The 21,125-nt window shown below is 34.0% G+C and overlaps 1 protein-coding gene across 1 annotated transcript in view; it reads right to left on the bottom strand.

Annotated features, from left to right (window-relative positions):
- bw (brown) overlaps positions 1 to 21,125 on the bottom strand; it is a 904,351-nt gene that overhangs the window by 32,175 nt on the left and 851,051 nt on the right. Inside the window, exons 11-12 of the mRNA XM_089589289.1 lie at positions 3,778 to 3,913; positions 3,609 to 3,714 (exon numbers count right to left, since the gene is read on the bottom strand). Coding sequence (XP_089445415.1) covers positions 3,609 to 3,714; positions 3,778 to 3,913 — 242 coding nt within the window. The remainder of the gene's footprint in view (positions 1 to 3,608; positions 3,715 to 3,777; positions 3,914 to 21,125) is intronic.

Below are 21,125 nucleotides of genomic sequence, written 5' to 3'. Positions count from 1 at the left end.
AGGGCTAAGAAAATGTATGAAAGTTTTTAAGTAAAAGAGAAGGGGACGGTCATTCTTCAGTATTTTTTACCTAATTGAAAAAACACCTGGCCAAAATCGAGTCAGTAAGAATATTATTATCTATAATAGTGCTCATTTATGTAAGTTAACTGTGGAAGAAAAATTCAAAATATTTTTTTTGTCTCTTTTTATGATAAATGTGCTGAAAGCTAAATTTTTTGTTTCAATTGCAAGAACATGTACGAAAGAGTTTTTGTAAAAATTTTCGTATAGCACGCTTTATATGCGACCAGATCGTGTCATAAGCAAACATCAAAAAGTATTTTATAGCATAGCACAGCATTACATTTTTGAATCTATTTGTTTGTTACTACGACTTAGATTGTTATGTACTTGAATTATTTATGAACTACTCTGATGCATTTCTTAGAAATTGAATATACATAGTTGTAAAAAATCAATACACTATGAACTCATATTAGTACCAAAACATTATAACTTACTTTATAAATACAACTCAGTAAAAAATTTTTGAGTAATAATGCATCAAGATGGAATAAGAAGCATAAAATAGACCATTAATAATGACGAGTTAAAATATTTTTAAGAAAGTAAAAAATATTGCACTTTTTTACCTACCCGATACAATGTCTCCACAACCTCTACGATATGGGACTAAACGTCTTATTACAGTTTCTTTTTTTTTTTTTTTTTTTTTTGTCTTATTTGACATATAATAAAAACATATGGAAACGAATAATTATGGTGAATTAATATTATTAATTTTTCTATCGTAACAGAAAAGCTTTGAAAATTTTGTACGGAATTTTGGTATAGAAATCTATTAAAAATGCTGAGTCATTGTAGTGAGTAGTTCTACAACAAATGCGGAGTAGGGTCTCAAGTCAACAAACTAAAGATTCGCTGGTATGTTTGCGGATGCTGGCTTATTTGGGCCAAGCCACGTCGGTCATTATCTAAAATTTTTTTTAATACACTAAATCACACATATCTTGTATTTGGTCAATTTTTAGTTTCATCATTTGACAGTATAACATCGACGCGACGTATGTTTAGGCCTCAGCTTGTGTAGTAGCCTGGAATCAATAGGTCGTCCCTAAGGTTGGAGGCAAGGTGATCGCAAGCCGTCTGCAACGTGGGGACCCCTGATAATTTGGCATAATCAATTGCTGCTCTTACAGTCCCAAGTGTACACGACCTGTCTAAATGAAAAAGAGCAAGATCAAACACGTTTTATTCTCCATGTTGCTACTGATATTCTGAGCAGTGGTACATTATCTAGTGTTTACGAGGGAGTGATTCGTGGTTGCCATAATACCAAAGTGGTACTAGATGCTGCCATCACCGCCCCAAGTAGTAGTATACCCTTGAGCATTTACGTAAGGATTAATACAAAAATTCCAAATCATCATATTTTACAAACTATCACTACCATCCCAAGAATCGGTACGCTCTTCAAGTATTACGTACGTTAAATGTTTATTTGTATTTAAACAGAATGTTTCTTTCCCTGTCCGTACTGGCAGTATACTTAAAAAAAATAAAGTAAAACAAAATAAAAGAAAAGAATTAGTAGACTTAGAATACAACTAACTTATATTTATTCATAATTCTAAAAAATACTCTGTTGGGCTAGTGACTAAGGATAGTTTATGAACGGCCAGATACCAAGGAGGGCTCTCTATAGTGGAGCAAAACTAAGCCATCAATATACTGGGTCACTATTATCTCGTGGTGACTATGAGATGGCAGAAACGAATTTTATCTACCAAGTCTACCGTTCTAGGCAAAAATGAGAACTTTTTGTAGTAGAGACCATATAGTAGCAGAGGAAGACTTTGACAAGCAAGTCTTCTATTCGACAGATAACTAACTTTTTTCGAGGCTTCGGGGCCCTTTTATCTTAAATTCTATACCTTGATTAGATGATGGCTCAAAATGAAAAAAGTTTGTCGTAGGACAAGTCTAGTAAAAAGACAATAGCCAGTGACATAACTAACCAGAGCTGATCTAGCTTATTCACTCCAAAATCGCCACTTTACACATCTGGCTCAAGGAAAAGAAAAGTGATTTAGTTACTCATGCCCTATCTTTCTCTTTTACATTTTTTATTTTTTAATATTAGCTACAATCTTGTACTATTGTTAAGATGGAGTATTACTATTGATTACTAATGCAGAGCACAGTTTCTTTATTTAACAAATTTTACTGCACAAAGAGCGATAAAAATTGCTCAACATTTCGACTAAGCAGTTAGTTTAATAAATTGCTATGTACTGCAACACAGAATAAGGTTTTACTGAACGGAATGAAATAGGTTGGTCAAGTCGTAGTCATGGCTGTAGCTACAATATTTATGTCATAGTTACAAAAATAATAGTAGTAACATTGTAAATAATAACAATGACAACAATGATAATAATTATAATTATTAAAATAATTATAAAATTGGGTATATATTGCGAGTTGTCGGCTTTTTGTAAGAGTTGAAATAATTTAATATTTAATATTTTAATATTACTTTTTATTTCATTTTTATGTATGAATCTTACACTATATTGTTTGTACTAATAACTTTTTTTTTAGTGTCACCGTTCCTGACCTAACATTTGTACACATCGTCTTTTGAAAATCAATTTATTTGCGTATACTGGAAAACATTATTTCTGGTCAGCATGGAGTAGCATGCATGTGCGTAAGTCATGTTAGGTTGTAGTGTGGATCATAGTAGCTACCAATGGACTTTCAGGTAATTGACCTCTTCTTAAATGTACGTTCTTCTATGCTTTCAACCTTTCGTAAATCAGTAGGGAAAAATTCTGAAGGAAAAAAAAATTATAGAAATAGCAAAAATAGTTCTTGGACATTAGTTTAGATCCAATGGTATGTATTAGACAACAGCTACTCCTCTTTGTATACATGCAGAGTTTTATACAGATTGCCACTGTGATCGTTATGTACTTAGTCTGCAATGGGAGCTAGTGCTTTTCAGAAGCATCATGACTCATAAAAAAGTGCGTACCTTATGCATTGTAATTTGTTAACGTCCACACGCGCGTCATTTTTATTGTTAATAGAGTGGTACTTATGCGACAAATTAGTATTTCGTTTAATCAGCACTCAGTTAAGTAATTTGTTTAACAGTATCAAATATTTATCATCATGTACATGCTCATTATATACAAGTTCAATGTCTAAATTTCTAAGGTTTACTTCACTTTTCCTACTCCGTCTTTGTATATGGAGTATGAAAAACAGTTTGATTCATTTTTAATTTTGAACACTTGGAAGTTATAATAAAAATTCTATTTTCGTAATGTTTTAGTGTAAAACTTTGGACAAGTCTGTATTAACTGTAACAGTCGATTAACTATAATAAAATATTTTAATGTAAAACAAAAGAATTGCGCTTAAATAAAGTATAACAAGTTCACGTTACTGATCTAATACTGTATTAATACCACTTCTCTGTTCATATTTTTACATGATTCTTTGTACCTTTCAGGCATACTTTGTATTGGTAGATAATATAAGCGTTAGTGTTACTTGTTGACTTCGTAAACAATTGAAAAAACTCAAATAATTACCTTAGTTGCAAGAAGATACCACTAAAAATTAATGTCAGAAAATCGATTGGAACAGAAGCAAGTGAAGCGGTGCTAATTGATTCAAATACTGCAGACATCATGCATCCTAAAAAGATGTATTACATGAAAGTCATTGCATATTAATAAAATAACGTTAAGCATAACTTACCAATAGCAGCTGAAGAAAGTGCACTAAGAATAACTGGTGTAGTGAAAAGAAGAAAGTCATTGTAACTTCCTTTCAATCCTACTACTGCATATATTAAAGTCGTGTATATAAATGGTTGTAAGATAATACTAGGAATCTATAAATTACGAAGAAACTGTGAGTAAAGTAATACTTTAAAGATTTTAGTTTATATTCTATAAATTTTCATAACTCTTGCTGAGTCATAAAACTTTTACAGTTCCTATGACTGAAATAAATACATATGGATACTTCAGAATAACAATTTCTCCTGGCTTGAGGAGTCTAGAAGATGTATGTGAGATAGAGGTAGCATTAGGGTTCTCATTTGTAAGATTGACTGAGTTACATAATTGAAAAGTTCAAGTTCTTAAAGTTTTAACATGTATCAATACTGAAATATAGTTATTCTAATAAACATTTTTAAAGTACTATAGTCCTTATATGTTTGTCGGCTTAACTCATAACTCTAACAGAACCAACGATAGGGCTGCCCTAGTTTTTTCACTTGTTTGACAGTCTGTTATTTGTTTCTCTTAATGTCATAAAAATTGTGAAATAAATGCAATTTAAATTATTACAAATACTTATTCATAAAAAACTATTACTTGTCAACAAAATTTAAGAAAAACTAATCGAACATTATTATATGGCTTTCCATACATAATGCTTCATGAATAGCACCATGAGCACCTAGTCAGGGCAACGTCATTTAACATAATATCTTGTAGTCAGAATCTTATGTCTACTGACAATAGTTCTTTTGTAAATATAATTGCTATTGTTACGTACGATAGCATATAGCTATGCGTGTATGCGCCTCCGCTGGATTAGGTCCGAAAGGTAGGGAAATAGAGAGGAGAAGTGATAGGAAAAGGACAGCAAAAAGACATAGTAAAACGGAGATCAGCTAGAGACATGAGAGTGGGAGGACCGGGTCCACGAGATTAGGACACGCACAACTTCCCTCAAATATAAGTTATTGCAATAAAGCACAAGTTAACCACAAGTCAGCATATTATTTATTTCCGCACCGTAAGCCCTACGTAACAGCTGGTGTCAGAAGTAAGATACAGAAAAAATTTTTACAGTCTGTCGTGTGCACGGACATCACTTAGTCTCATGGAACAATAAAAAAAATTTTTTAATTATGTTTTTCGATTAATGAACGTAATAAAATAAAGAAAAGAAAAAGAATGTATCGCTCATTATACAGTGAAAAAAAAGTGTCAAAAGTGCTGGACACCAAGCCCAATCGTCACAATAAAAGGAATCTAGAAAAGATGTCAAAAGAAAGGGAAAAATAATCCCGGACTTTTCTTGTACTGTCAAGCATTCGCACAACTCGGAAAAGATTATTATTGCACATTGCGATTCACTGGCAGCAACACAGAGGAAACCCAAGCTGGCAGAACATTGGGGATTCCATCTAGCGCGGGATAGCGAGGCTGCGGAGAGAGCAGAAAAAGAGAGAGAGCGAAAAGCTAGGGAGGCAATAGAAGAATTAGCAACGACAGCAACACCTGATGGAGACAAAGAAGGTAAAGAGAGATCGGAATATAAAATATGGGTACAGGACCAGCAGAGGGAGAGTAGAGGCAAAGGTAGACAGTAGGTGGACGAGCAAGGGACGGAAATGACCGAACCCACCCGAACGGCACCGAAGGAACATGCGAGCCAACGATCGCCAGATGCACAAAAACCCAACGGTGAAAACAAAAATTATAATAACAACAGAGGTCTAATTACCAATTTAAAATCAATAATTAACGAATCAACAAATAGATTTCAAGCAAAGATCTCAATCGACGTTGAACAGAAATGCATTAGGGGAACCGATGGCAATAGAATCAACGTATGGAAAAGCGATGATATACCAATCGTGATGAACGACGAAGAAGATGTGAAGACTTGAATATCAGGGACCCAATGAGCAGAACCCTACAAACGGCTAAGAATGATCGACGTCCCCAAAAGATAGGAGCTGTCTGTTTCATTGATTAATACTCCTTACGTATTGGCAGAATCAACAGACAAATTTTGAAAAGCGCTACGTGAGTCAAAATGGATAAATAAATGTAAAGACATAAAAGAAGCAAAAACAATACTCACTAATTACCGTGAATTTGGGGACCGGGAATGCGCTTTTATATTTTCACTACAGTATAAAGCAAATATATGCATACACCTACAAGTGGCACCTGGTAAGACAGTATACCAATACTTTATGGGGGAAAAAATGCAGAATTCAAGCACATACACCTTGAAAGCCAACACTACTAAGCCCTTGTAGAGGAAACCACTAGCGACGCCTCACCTACAAATAATAATGAAAATCAAGAGAACGACCCTGATAACCAGAAATCTCAAGATAACACAGAGGAAAATCTTGAAGGAAACAGCAACGAACAATATGTAAGCCAAAGAGACGGACAGAATGATGAACAGGGTGCATGGCATAAGGAGAGTGACGAAGAAAACGAGAGAGAGAAAGAAAGAGAGAAGGTTGATGAAGAGCATATCATGCCCTAGCCTAAGCCTCCACCATCACTGAACACTAACAGCAAACAAGACTCTCTCTCACTGAATAGCGACCGGGGCCTAAATACAGCTTTAATAGAAGAAGACGACGATAGTTCCGGCGAGGAGAGAAAAATTTTCGACAAAGCGGGCACAATAGAAAAGTATAGAGTATGTAGGACACGATTGCCACGTGACATACCTCCATGGGCCCCGCAAGGCAACACAGACCCCACCCCATTTCAAAAAATGAGAAAAGTCGAAGATCACCCGTTCAGGTACATCGATAATCTAGTGTTCTTAACAATAACATACGATATTTTGGTACAGAGACTATTGACGCACTATACGAGCAAGGCTATATATACTCGGTAGTCATGAATAACGAAATGAAGGCAGTTGGCAAAGTCATGCTATCCAAAATAAGGAAGGTATGCATTATTCGAATGTACGCGAAAACCCTCTTCGAGGATTCAGCGCTTAAATCCGACATAAAGAAATGTGTGGTAACCCTTAGGTCACTGGTAATAGTGAACAAATTAAAAGCGATAGAACTGGTAAGAGACAGAGCAATGCAAAATCTCAACCAATGGACGTACGTAGTCAAACAGTTTAAGGAAATCTTCAAAGGCATAAAAATGAACGCTACGTTATACACAAATACATTGATAGTGCCACCAGTAGATCAGAGACATAAGTTGATAAAAGAATATCACAAGTTGGCAGTAGGAGGACACCATAGTATTAATAAATCGTATAGCAAAATAGCAAAAGACTTTTATTGGCAAAATATGAGGCCAGGCGTAAGGCAATACGTACTCGGCTGCTCGTTATGCTAAACGAAAAGCTAGTGCGAGTAAAAACAAAACAATCCATGGTGATCACTGACACTCCGAGCAGACCATTCGAAAAAATATCGATAGACTTCTATGGACCAATAAACCAACCATCAGCTCGCAATTATACACACATTTTATCAATAGAAGATTGGCTAACCAAATATATAGTGCTGGCCTCCGTTCAGAAAGCAACGGTAGAAGAAGCAGTGAGGGCCGTAACAGATAGATTCATTGCATACTTCGGGGCCCCAGAGAAATTATTATCAGATAGGGGGATACACTTCATGAACAGAATTACGGAGAAATTCGCCAAACCATTTAAAGTTGACAAAATCGGGAGCACAGCTTACCACCCGCAAAGCAACGGTGCGATCGAGCGTATGCACCACGTCCTGACATAATATTTAAGGGCATACGTCAGCCAAACTGAAAAATTAGACGAGGTACTACCACTGTGCGCACTAGCATAAGAGCACGAGATCACAGGCTACTTCTCACACGAGCCCGTATTCGACTAACGTGTAAGACTTCCGTCAAGCGTTAAGCAGCCGGAAAAACGACATACATACACAGACTTATGACGACAAATAATAGGAAACCTCACACTATTACGGATGCTAGCAGCAATGACACAGACGCAAAATAAGTACAGATCAAAATACTATTACGACAAGAAACTGAATACAAAAATCTTCATGGAAGAAGAAATGATATACATATTAAAAGAACCACCAAAAGGGAAGTACAACGACCATTTTGAGGGGCCATAAAAAATAACGGGCATGTATTACAAAAATGACAACGTGAAATTACAAAGGGACAACGCAATACGCGTAGCGCATGTAGACAAGCACTGCAGAATAAATACGTGTTTTTTTCAGTTCTTGGAAGAAAAAAAGCAAAAGTGCAAAAATGTAGAGAGTAAATAATTAAATATGTAGACAGATACAGAAAAATGCACACACAAACGAAACGTAGAGACATTTTAGAATTCGGGAACTTATCCTTACGAAATCAACGACAACAAGTACGTATATAACTCATTAGAAAGAAACCTTTTTTCTTTATATAATATAAAAATTTTAAATTTTCCCTCATCGTGGCTCTTGGACGCACGTGCACAATGAAAGCAAAAAAAAAAAAAGAAAGAGAAGAGTACACGCATGTCAAATTTTTCTGGCTGCACAACATCCAACGTACGGGAAAATAAATAATAAGATAAATGATAAGGTACTATATTTCATATTTCGCAACCCTTAACAGAAAAGATATTGTTAAAAAAAAAAAAAAAAAAAAAAAAAATAAATGCTTACATGTTTACACTTAGAACTATCAGAAAAAATATAATGATAATAACAATAATAATAAATAAATAAATAATAATTATTAGTATTGTGTTTTTGTAAAAACAAAAAAAACATGGAAAAAAACATAGTCAAAAGAAAAACAATATTAACAATACAAAAAAAAAAAGGATTAAATAACAAAACATTTTGAAGTACACTTACAACTATATGTGATACACTTTAGAATAGTGTAATTAGTAGATTTTAAAGGAGGTGAGATGTGCAAATTTCCAAGAAAAAAGTCTTATTTTCAAATTATTTTGATTTCAATTACAAAGAAATACAGCTACAATTGAAAATTTTTACTAAACACGCCCTTAGCTATAATTCGTCAATTACTATATTCATGGTCACTCCCAATATTCCTTACCTACTATCAAAATGTCAAAAAAGATGGACCCTAGTTCAACTTTAAGAATTGTCTATTGGAGATCACAGAGGAAAAAAAACTATGATTGCATAATTAATCATAAGATTCAGATTGAACAGTTATCAGAGGACATTAATAACTACTGAAAATTCTGGAGATTCGTTTTACACAACGAGACTAAAATAAAACTGAACAAGGGAAATACTCACACATATTTGATTTGGAAGACATTTAAGATAAGGTCTCCTCCACTCTGGAAGGGATTAAAATCACAATAAAATCTAAGGCAGCATTTCACGATGTCAATGACAACAGCATGTACATGCACACTAACACAACATTGTAGAGCCTATAGGAGACAGTTCTCAGAAGAAAATACAATGGCTGTAAAATATATATGAAAAAAAAATTTGTGTATATGTACATACATGTGCATTTATATGGGAAAAACCCTGCTCACGAGAATCATGTAAGTCATCAGTCTTGTAGACGAATTCAGAACATCCGAGGCAGATATCTGTGATATAATTCTTAAGAATCCGCAGTGAGAATGAAACGTAGATTGCCAGAATGATTGAGCAACCCTGCTACTGTAACACCACATGACATTATCAGTAAATATCAATACTTCAATGGCAGAAAATATACGCACCAGAAAAAAAAAAAAAAAATAAAACATTTCTTGATAAATGACAACGTAAGGAGAAGCCAAAAATCCTAGTATTGGCTAACAAGAGTAGGTGTCCAGTAGAAAAGAAGCCGAAAAAAGAAAAGTTTGTGTATTATACAGGAATGAAAAAAAAACCAATAAACTTTTGCCTAAAAATACCTGCGAACTGTCTTCCAATTTTCCCTTCCAACAATGTACACAGTCCCTAATCAGAAAAGAACCAAACATTTATTATGGCTTAGAAACATTTTTAACTGACATCAGGTGAAAAAAAACAAAGGAAAAATATACATTTTGTATATGATTTAATCACGTATGCAATTAATAAAAAATACATTCCTCAGAGTCCAATAATAAAAGTAGTGAAAAAAAAAAAAAAAACGATGCTATATTTTATTTGATATGCTAGTATCAGCATTCCGTACCTAAATTAAAACCAGTTAGTTGTAGAAAAGTAAGAATGAAATATAAGTCAAAAAAATATACGTGTAAAAGGGGTACAAGATATAACTACCGAATGGAAGAAGTCTATTCACATAATGAATTAATAACAGATCAAATTTTCCGTAGTACATTGGGTGCGCAGATTCGGTATATTTACTCAACACACCTTATCCTTCTTCATTACAACTGTTGCATCGAACAACCGTTTCCCATGGGGGGGCCTTTGACTAATACGTGTTATAGATTGTTTATAGATAATGACCAACACCACAGAAAGCGAACAGTAAATGAAACAACATTGGAGAGCAACACCACTCGGTCACCTATGGATCAACTCGAAAGATTAATAGCAATAACGGAAAAGGAGGATAGTGCTCATAATAAAATAATACTTTGAGAAAAATAAAGAGGTATCAACAGTAACAAAAAAAAAAAAAAATTTTTTTTTTAACAACCAGCGCATACTCTACAATGATCATTTTCGAAGCGAATATATCGTAAAATATAATATGAAATATAAGTAGTGATGGAAAAAAAATGTACATAATAATAATAATAATAATAATAATAATAATAATAATAATAATAATAATAATCATAATTATAATAATAAGAACATTAAAAATAATTATAACGTAGATAAAAATTTATTGTAGGATTAGCAAAAACAGTAACAACATTAGAAATCTATTAAACAGTAAGTCCTTGACCTTTGACATCCTTGACCACAATTAATATCAACACAACTAGAAATAAGTTAAACATTAAGTCCTTGACTTTTGACATCTTTGACAACGAAACAAAAAAAAGGCATGAAATTGACAATTCTAGTAAATACTGTTTAATGTGAAAATAAGTTGTTATCACAAACCAGTGTATAGTACATACGTACATAAATAAGAGAAAGAAAAGTATAGTTAAGCGATTATGCAACATGAGTAATTAAGAGAATCTTAAGATAAAGTTTTTGTACGACGGAAACATGAAAACAATAAACAAAAATGTATACACATAAAATACAGCAAAATAAACCACTAGAAGAAATAGGAACAGAGCGCTTCAAACCACCCTCTTTTTTCTAACCGAAAATACTACACAACAAAAACAACATAACACAGACACTACTGTACCACAAACATGCAGATAGAGAAGATAATCGCTGCTGAGGACGTCAGCATCACGGCCTCGGACGAGTTACGTACGATAGCATACAGCTATGTGTCCCGCAGTGGGCAAAAACGAGTTGTTTCGTTTCAAAATCGTAGAACTCGCGAATGAAAATAGATAGATTGATAGTTCTTTTTGGATGTTGTAGTTCACTTAATGCAGAATATAGGAAAATTACAGGGGAGTATACATACATTGTTATAACTTCCAAAAAAAGTCCGATTCTTGGTTATTTTCCAGAAAAATCAAGAAACAGGTTAAAAAAAAAGTAACAACTGAAAAACATGTAAAAGCAAATACATTGATGCCATTATACCGGAATATTAATTTTATACTGATTTTATTTTTTATACTGGCTTAACATAACATCAATACACGCATGAAATGAAAATATGCTATTTTGTTTAAAAAATCATTGAAAATCGTCCTAAAAAAATTAACATATAAATTATTTTTCCAGATATAAACATAAATCCCAGAACAAACCACTGTAGAATCGGAATTTATATTATTTTCCTGTTTTATAACCTCAAAAATTATTAAAAAACAGGTTTTTGATTTTCTCATTATCCAGCGTTTCTATTATATACACATTTCATCATCACTCTCATCAAACTCGTTAAATGATTCTAATTCATCGACGTCACTTTCACTATTGTTGTAGATATAGTTATTTTCTTTGCTGCATAAATAGGTATTGTTTAACACAAATTTTTTTAAAGTAAGGCAATATTTTTAAATACAGAAAAAAATTTCCTTTTTTTCCTAACATAAGTTTTAATAATTTTTGTGGTTATAAAACAGGAAAATAATATAAACTCTGATTCTACAATGGTTTGTTCTGGGATTTATGTTTGTATCTGGAAAAATAATTCATATGTTAATTTTTTTAGGACGATTTACAATGATTTTTTAAACAAAGTAGCATATTTTCATTTCATGCGTATATTGAGGTTATGTTGAGTCAGTATAAGAAATAAAATCAGTATAAAATTAATATTTGGGTACAATGGCATCAATGTATTTACTTTTACAAGTTTTTCAGTTGTTACTTTTTTTTTTTGAGCCTGTTTCGTGATTTTTCTGGAAAATAACCAAGAATCAGACGTTTTTTTGAGGTTAGAAAAATGTATATTATACTCCCCTATAATTTTCCTATATTCTGCATTAAGTGAACTACAACATCCAAAAAGAATTATCAATCTATCTATTTCCATTCGTGAGTTCTACGATTCTGGAACGAAAAAACCCGTTTTTGCCCACTGTGCGTCCGTGCGCTTCCACTGGCTTGGGCTCAAAAGGTAGGGGAATAGAGAGGAGAAGTGATAGGAAAAGGAGAGTGAAGGGACAGAGTAAAGCGAAGATCAGCTAGAGACACGAGAGCCGAAGGACTGAGCTCGTGAGATTGAGACAAGAGCAACTTTCTTCGAATATAACTAATTGCAATAAAGCACAAGTAAACTACAAGTCGGCTTATTATTTATTCTCACACCATTCACTCCACGTAACACCAGATTTATTTCATAGGAAAATCTAGATTATACAATGAATTTGAAGTTTGGCTGTAAAGAATGTATTAAAAACGATTCTGAAAAATCCCACTATGTCGTGGAAGGAATTCACCTAAATAACCCTTACAACAACTGTTAGAGCCTAGAACTTGTTAAAACTACAACTATAAAGCAAAGTTTTGTTCATTAAAACATAAGGATACTTATTATTGAACTAGGTCCACTGTATTAACAAAATCAAGATAGATAAGTGCAGTGATTCGTGTAAAGAATTTATTTATTAATATGCCTTTGGAGAAGGGCACCATGACATCTGTGTTTGAAGTTATGACTCCTATCCAAACTTTAAAATACAGCTATATCCCGAAGCACATTTTTCTCTGAAACCTAACTTCAGTATTGAACTTGCTTATCAACATATCGTTGAATAGATCCCAAAATAATTACAGATGATATTACATAACCACTAAATATGCAGTTCAAATTTTTGAAAATCTGATTATTTAAAGTAAGTAAAAAAAAATGGTGAAAATCATGACAAAGCAGTATTTTAAGGTTTCTCGTTAGAATACGTCGTAATTTAAGACTTAAATTTTCTACTCATACACTCTGAATAACCTTAAAAATTGAAAGATTGTCCACTATAATCGTAAATAATATGTTTATAAGATTTTGTCAAAACCTAAGTATTTTTAACTGTGTGATAAGCTCCGTTAAACTCACCAAGACGAACAAAAAGCTCTTTTCGAAGTTTTGACCTAAAGCATAGTTTCTAAAATGTTATAAATTTAATATTATGACAGCACATTCGGAAATGTACTAAAAAAAACTTTTTGCATTTTTAGAATCAAATATTAATTAATTAATTGAATTAAATATATTGTAATTTTCTGACGAACACATTTGTTTTAATAAAGATGACGATGATTTTAAATAACAATGAAATTCTTGACAAGTCATTTATCATTTAGTTATGTGACTCTAATGCTTGTTGGTAAATTAGAAATTCATACGACCAATGGTATACAAAAGAATGTTAATACATCGAAATCGTCGCATTGCGAGGTGCATATGACTAGATGGTGGCACTTTCAATACAAGCATTTTTTTCAATATCCAATATACTTAAGACTCATTTTATCGAACCATATTAATTCTTTTTTAAGAAAATTTCTGTAAGAAATAAATAAGAATGAGAAAAATATCTTTTCCAGGTGCAGATCGAATACACAACCTCCTGTTCGCTAGACAGTTGATCTACCCCTTGAGCTACCGAGGAGCCGTACATTTACTTGTTTATCATTTACTTTTTTTATCGACATGGCCTTAAGAACAGATACTTCAAGCTTAGTTATTTCAGATATACCCACTTTATTTGGGAGAAAACTCGTTCTGCTGGTGTATTTGTTTAAGGTGGACACGAAATATGTTTAACTTAAATGCTAAAGTTTCCACGACATGGATTGTAAGTAAGAAAGAATGTCAATATTTACACCCAGTGACATTCAGTCAAAACATTGGAATCATTGTAATTGCTTACTTTTTGAGATGTTACGTAATTGTATAATAACGTCGGATAATTAAATAATATTTAATCTTGATTACTATTAATATATTCCTTTATAATCGAAAAAAACATTTATTTTTTGACGTCTTCCGACGCAAGTACTATTCTTCAAGGAGGCTCAACACACCATATGTAGTCAACAACATATCGACGGCTCCTACAAAAAACCACGGAACTCAGAAATTCTAATGTTATTTTAAATGGGAAAATCTAAGTTCCGTTGTTTTTCGTAAGAGCCGTCGGTATGTAGGTGTAGTCATGACCATAGCCATATACATTATTACTTCCACTGCAAAGCAGAATAAAAGCTTCGTATGCTTTATATGGTAGTTAATGTTTACGTAGATATAACTGTTTATTGTACATAAGGGTAGTTAATATTAGTCGCTAAACAATGTCCATAAAATGTCTATTATAAGTTAATAAATACTTTAAATAAAAGCTAACGCATGACGCATAACTATTTATATTCTAAGTCATATGATTTTTTTTATCAAACTGCACTACTTTGTTTCGAAGTAAAGAAATGTATTTATTAAATTTATTCACAATAAAATTTTGAAGATACTTCTGCTTGGCGCATTTTTGGCAGACAACATTCTAACCAACATTTCTCTAATGGTGTCTATTAGTGTACTTCAGAAGAAAATATCTGAATAAACTCCACAGCAACCTATATATTTCTTATGTTTAATTGAATGAGTGGTAGTTAAACTAGATGTCTCTAGTTTTTTGTTTATGTAGGAAGTAATTTGACAGAGTTATGATGAGATTTTCGGTGAAAAAAGTGCCATCTCCTTAAGAGGCTATGTATAAGACGCTCACTTGTAATGCGTTTTATTAAAAAATTTTCCGGAGCAACCTATCCTGAAATTTTGCACAGAGGTAAGGAACATACTTATTTCACAAGTACTTTGATAGGTGTGTTGAGCCTCCTTCATTTGTTGAACCAAAACTATCGAGGAATAACTTCTGTAATGCACGTCAGATAGCTTTAGCTCAAAACATCAATGTCCTCACACGAGCACCAGAGGGTGCAAACTCAGGTGGTCATTTACACCACGTTACTACAAATCTCTCCTCGATACAGCTATACGATTGCAACAATACTGCATCAGCACTAGTAAACATGGAATCCCTACTTACGTGAAATTCCACAGTGATCATCACTCCTTCCAACACAATGGTAGTAAAAAGCTATATAAAGAGAAGAACAGCGCCTAACTGGGCAGTTGACAAATGACCAACAGTATAGCTAGACGTAAGACTTTAATAATGAAAACACACCACGAGATATTGTCTCCTTACCTTACTCATCTAAATGTCAGAAAAGAGCCCTAACAGGGACATTAGGGATATAAGTCCCCTTTACTTACATATGTGACATTAGTGGCAGTGGAAGCCGCCATTTGGATAAGTTTGGGGTCTTTGGACATAGACTGTCCTCCTTCAAACAGATCAGAGCGTTAACTTCCGGAGGTAATTTTGGGTTCAGCATTACTTTATTAACGAGAATCACAAGGCAATGGATAATAATAATTCTATTTTATCAATCATTAGAAATGATCAAAAAATATTTCACATTTTCTTCATTTAACCGAAAATGAATTACTTAATGTAATTCACTTTTCTTTAAAAGAATAATATTGAACAAAAAAAGCATGTTGAAGGACAATTTCTCGAAATTTTCCTCTATAAGTGAAGATTATTGAAAAAAGGCAAAAATACTTTTACCTCTAATGATTTAATAATGTATGAGCAGGTAAAGTTTTAGAAAAGTGTAGAAAAATATGATCCTAGACTTCATGTTATGATTTTACAAGAAAAAAAATGGTTCCAACTGTTAACTCAACCAATCAATATAATGTTTAATAGCAGTAGTGCAAAAGAAGTCAGGATTAATTAAGAGATGGCTAAACACCAGCCTATGACGATGGCAGAGGCATCTGGATCGGGCAAAAATAGAACAAAACTGAGTAACGGGGATGAGAATTATTTTGATCGACTCTGTACACTATTAAATGCAAGTGAATCATTTGACACGAGTAAAAGTTCGCAGGGTAGTATAGTCCGTAAACTCAGCTTCTTCGACTGAATACTAGGCCCCAATGAGAGTTCCAAGGTCTCAACGATGAGGAACTCAAAGATAATATCAGAGAAAGTAATTTTTCACCTTATAATCTAGCAAATATAAGAGTTGCGAATAGCGTAACGGATAAATTCATATTGATACCAAAAGAAGCTTAAAGTTTAGTCCCCTACACAGCAATACACACTCATAGTTTTACAAATCAGCGAAATTCTCGGTAATATTTAACATCAGAAGACCGAGCACTAGCATTACACAAAAATATATGTAAGAGACTACACACACACGAAAATTGGAAGGCCATGCCCTTGACAACAGCACTTAATGCACATAGCACAGAGTTGCAAGAAACTATATAAAACAGCATAGCTTTTGACAAACAAAAGCACAAACGGAACTCAAGCATGCCACTGGAATGTGTTTAATACAATTGATTGGAATGATTAAAATATTTGATGGAAACACAGACAGCCTCGCAAGGTTTTGCAGGAAAGATCGATACGTTACCGAACGGTTCCTCCAATACAAAGAGGACATTTTGTTTAGTCTGGAAACGGAACTGACAGGTGATGCCGCGGATATATTTTCACCTCACGAGGCACCCTATGATACGGTTGAAACGTTTCTAGCAAATTTAACGTCACATTACAACAGCACCTCTAATAAAAAGAGTCCAAGCAGTCTTTCAGGGAAAAGGAGAAAATTCTGAAAAATACGGTCAATGAGTGCAAAGTCTATTAAATAAGCTTACGTCAGCTGATAAGGCTAATGTTAACATGCTAGTAGAGGCGAAAAATAATCTGGAACGAATGGCAGGAGATGACACAGTACAGTATTTCATGATTGGGCTGAGAGAGCCATTGGATTTGTTGGTAAGGTGCTCTAGGCCCACAGATCTACATGAAGCAATTGTATCTGCCCGTCAACGCGAAGCAAAGATGCAAATAAGAGCTCCACTACAGAAAGTGATCCAGAGTACTATAACCTTTATAAAAAAACCGTCTACAGAGCTAAATAACGCAATAATAACGGAACCCAACCGAGAGAGAATACTCTCCCCGCAGAATATGGTCGAAATCAAATATGCCACAGGAAGGTAGAACAATATCTCTGGTAACTAATACCGAAAAACAATGACCCTCAACAGCATGACAAGGATAACACCAAGAAGACTAATTCAACGTCCTACTACTGCAATAAAACAGGGCATACCTGCTGGCAATTCAAGAAACTAGCTCAAGATTTAAAATCAAAAAGATAATCGCATTCACCTGATGAAAACAAGGAAAGGGATAAAAGTACTACGATTGAAAGATGGGTGCAAGCAAACAGGAATGACTGTGAAAAACGAAAACAACAGAATGAAAATGATAAGGCAAGAAACGACTTGGGTGCTTAGTACTAATCTCGGGTACTGAGCAGACAATGCATGACGCTGGCAACTTGAAAGAACTTGAAGTAGTTAACATCAACTTGATACAAACGGGACACAGACCCCCCGTTATCTGCCTAGAAAGCCATATTGAAATAAATAGAAGGGCAGTGTACTTCGTAGACATAGGCGTGAATGTCTTGGTTATCAAGGAAATCACCTTGAAGTGGGCACACATAAACATGAACGTCATACAAGACATACAAGGGATAACAGATGGAATAAGCCGCACCTTTGGAAGTATTAATATTATAATTAGTAGGATACCGTATTTATTACACATAGTATGCCAAAATTTCCTCATAGATAGATAGGATCTCATCGGCTGGAATACCTTTTTAAGAGTACGATGGTACAATAAATGCTAAGCATCAGTGTGTGTTCCTCAGTGCAAGGAAATTACTAACTGTAGAATTGTAGACATTCATGATACCGTTTTACTCCAAACAGGTTATCTTTAGCACTATTTCTCGGAAGGATAGCGAGTCTAATGAAGTAGGATTTATGCCATTGCAGAATTCAGGCAACGGCTTTTTTTTTGCATCTTTGTGGCAATCGACCATAATAGTAAGTTATTTGCGGAATACACCAATGCAAACGCACATCCAGTTATTGCCAGTGTACCGCAAGTAAAGTTTGTTGAGTGCGAGACTATTCAGGTCTTTGCCAATGAGCCAAGTGTCAACGAGCATGAAGTCATGTCCATTGATTGAATATTCGAATCTGGGAGAGAACCACTGAAAAATGCCCCCGTCAGCACAAACCAAATAATATTAAAACCCTATAAACAGTAGATAAAGAAAAGAAAGTATAGATAATTATGGAATTAGTAGATATGTCAGAGTGTAACATCACAGACGTCAAACATGTACATGAATTAAATTACGAATTTCCGCACGTGTTTGGCCTAGAAGATAAGCCAGTAGAAACAAGACACATATTGAAACATCGCATAGACAACAACAGACACGTCCATATGAGTCAAAAGACATAAATATCCATAACAGTTAATTGATCAGATGACAGTTGAGATCAGGAAAATGCTAGAAAGCGACATTATTAAACCATCAACGTCACCATATTACTCAAACATGTGGATAGAACCAAAACACCCTGGACTAAATGGAGAGAAAAAATTGCAGGTCATAACAGATTTTAGACATTAAATATGCAGATGCAAGGTATAATACAGTAATGGACTTAAGGCAGGATTTATTCCAGAATAAAATAGACAAAAGAGGTGTACGCAAAACGGCATTCTCAGGGCCAGATGGCCACTATTAATACATAGAAGGGATCTCAATCTGTTTAGAATACAAAATAACAAGAATGTTTTGAGACTCTTAAAGACATTACGTGTGAAGAACCAGTTTTAGCGGCACCAGATTTTAACAAACTATTTCTAGTGACTACAGACGCATCTGATTATGCAACTGGTGCCCATTCTTAGCCGAGGCAAAATTCGTAAAGATCAACCTTGTGAGTACGCTTCTCGCTACCTAAGAGGGAGTGAACTGAGATATCCCACGTATGATAAGGAGTTGCTGGCAATCGTATTATCAAAGAAGCAATTTCGCCCGTTAGAAGCCTTTTCATACGACTAAGAAACCTGACCTTAGATTTAACAAACTCAAAGTTGACCTCAGGAGCTATAGCTCTGATATCAGGTATCGTATCGTATATTCATACAAACGACGACGGAGCCAACTATGGAGAAATCAAAGTTGGAGATTTTGAAGAAGTAAGCTCAGATGACGAGAAAGTGGGTTTGGAAATACGCAGAAAGGCTCATACCACATTAAACCAGAGCTTTGATAAAACAGAAACAAGTAAACCAATCGCAAAGCCAAAAGTGTGGGACTGTATGGTTAGAATAACAAGAGAGAAAATTATTATAAGCCGTTCTCAAGGAAATTACAAACTTTCGTATTTAAGTAACGACCTGGAGACATTTAGCACCGTCTGAGCTGTTAGTACTTCTGACCAGGAAAACAAAAGAAAAGTACATAATAATACAACAGATTCGTCTGATAATAAAAAAACTACAAGGTTAAATATGGACTTAGAAGAAGTGAAAAATAAGGATTACAAAGCGATAATGAGAGGGATAAACACGAAAATGTTCAAGGTTGAGGATAACTGTACCAAGCTTAACACAAAATTAATAAGGTGGAACAAAAATACTACACACTCCAACAGGCAATTGCCTCTTAAACTTACTTATAATCTTGTACCAGCCGTCAGAAAGCACTGTATAATTACAGAATAAGCTTAGAAGGTCTCACCATCTGCAAGAATGTGGTAACCCAAGGAAGGTAAATAAGTTGTTGGCATTTGAGACTAAATGTAGGGATTATTATTGTATATAATAATTCACTTAATTATATACTATATTTAGATATTATATTCACTAAATTGTTGAAACAAAATATTTGCATTTATTTACGCCTCAATAAAAACAAAGAGATCCATTACTACTTTGGGGTAAATGACGAAGGCAACGTAATTCACCTAAATTTGCATAAAGGACATTTTGTACCCTTCATACAGGAAGAAATAAATTCAGAAAACATTGTCTCACATGTAGAAGATAGCGAGAAAAACAGAAGTCACAGAGAACAAATTTTTCAAACTTCTGTTCAATTGCCAGAATCTTAATACTTACACTTAGTTAATACAGAATACTTACACTGCTAGCTCACTCGCATTGAAATCCATCTGCAAGGAGAAAAAATATGTAGCTGTAAGAAATAAGAAACAGGGATTTTACCTATGTCAACTCTTCGAGAAAGCAACAATAAGTCAAACAGATGTACCTATAATCTGGCTCACAGTTGAAGATACAACTAATCGACTATATGTACAAGACTATAAGGGCTGGATCGATTTTATAACAATACTAGTTGACGTAGAGTTGGAACCAATGAAGGAAAATAGATCCTTACTTCCAACAAAACAAGAAGATATAATATTTGAAATATTAAAGACAGCCTTAAACACAGAAAAAATTTTAGCACTTTGAAAAGGTATAACACAAATCGATCATCAACCAACTACCAGAAACGATCTGTTGAAGAAGGCAATAATGGATCGTTAACCCTTTTAGATAACAGTGAATCTCATAAGGATTAACCTGATGAAGAAAATAATGAAGGCAGTACAGATGACACACACAACAAAGTAGGGGAAAATAATCTTCAAGATCCCTCTCTAATGCGATATATTGCAAAAAGAGCAAGAACACCAAAAAACGAGCCTCCATGGGCTTCATTAAACACCAGAGAGCCTTATCCCTTTTAAAGGAATTGAAAAGGTAAATGAACACCCTTTCGAGTACGCTGAAAACTTACTTGCCCAAACAACCTCGAAGGAAAC

Source organism: Copidosoma floridanum, unplaced genomic scaffold (assembly GCF_036245765.1).
Source record: "Copidosoma floridanum isolate Cflo_tuat_1 unplaced genomic scaffold, Cflo_Japanese_pri ptg000008l, whole genome shotgun sequence".
NCBI classification, from domain to species: Eukaryota; Metazoa; Arthropoda; class Insecta; order Hymenoptera; family Encyrtidae; genus Copidosoma; species Copidosoma floridanum.
This window is presented reverse-complemented; position numbering and strand designations above follow the sequence as displayed.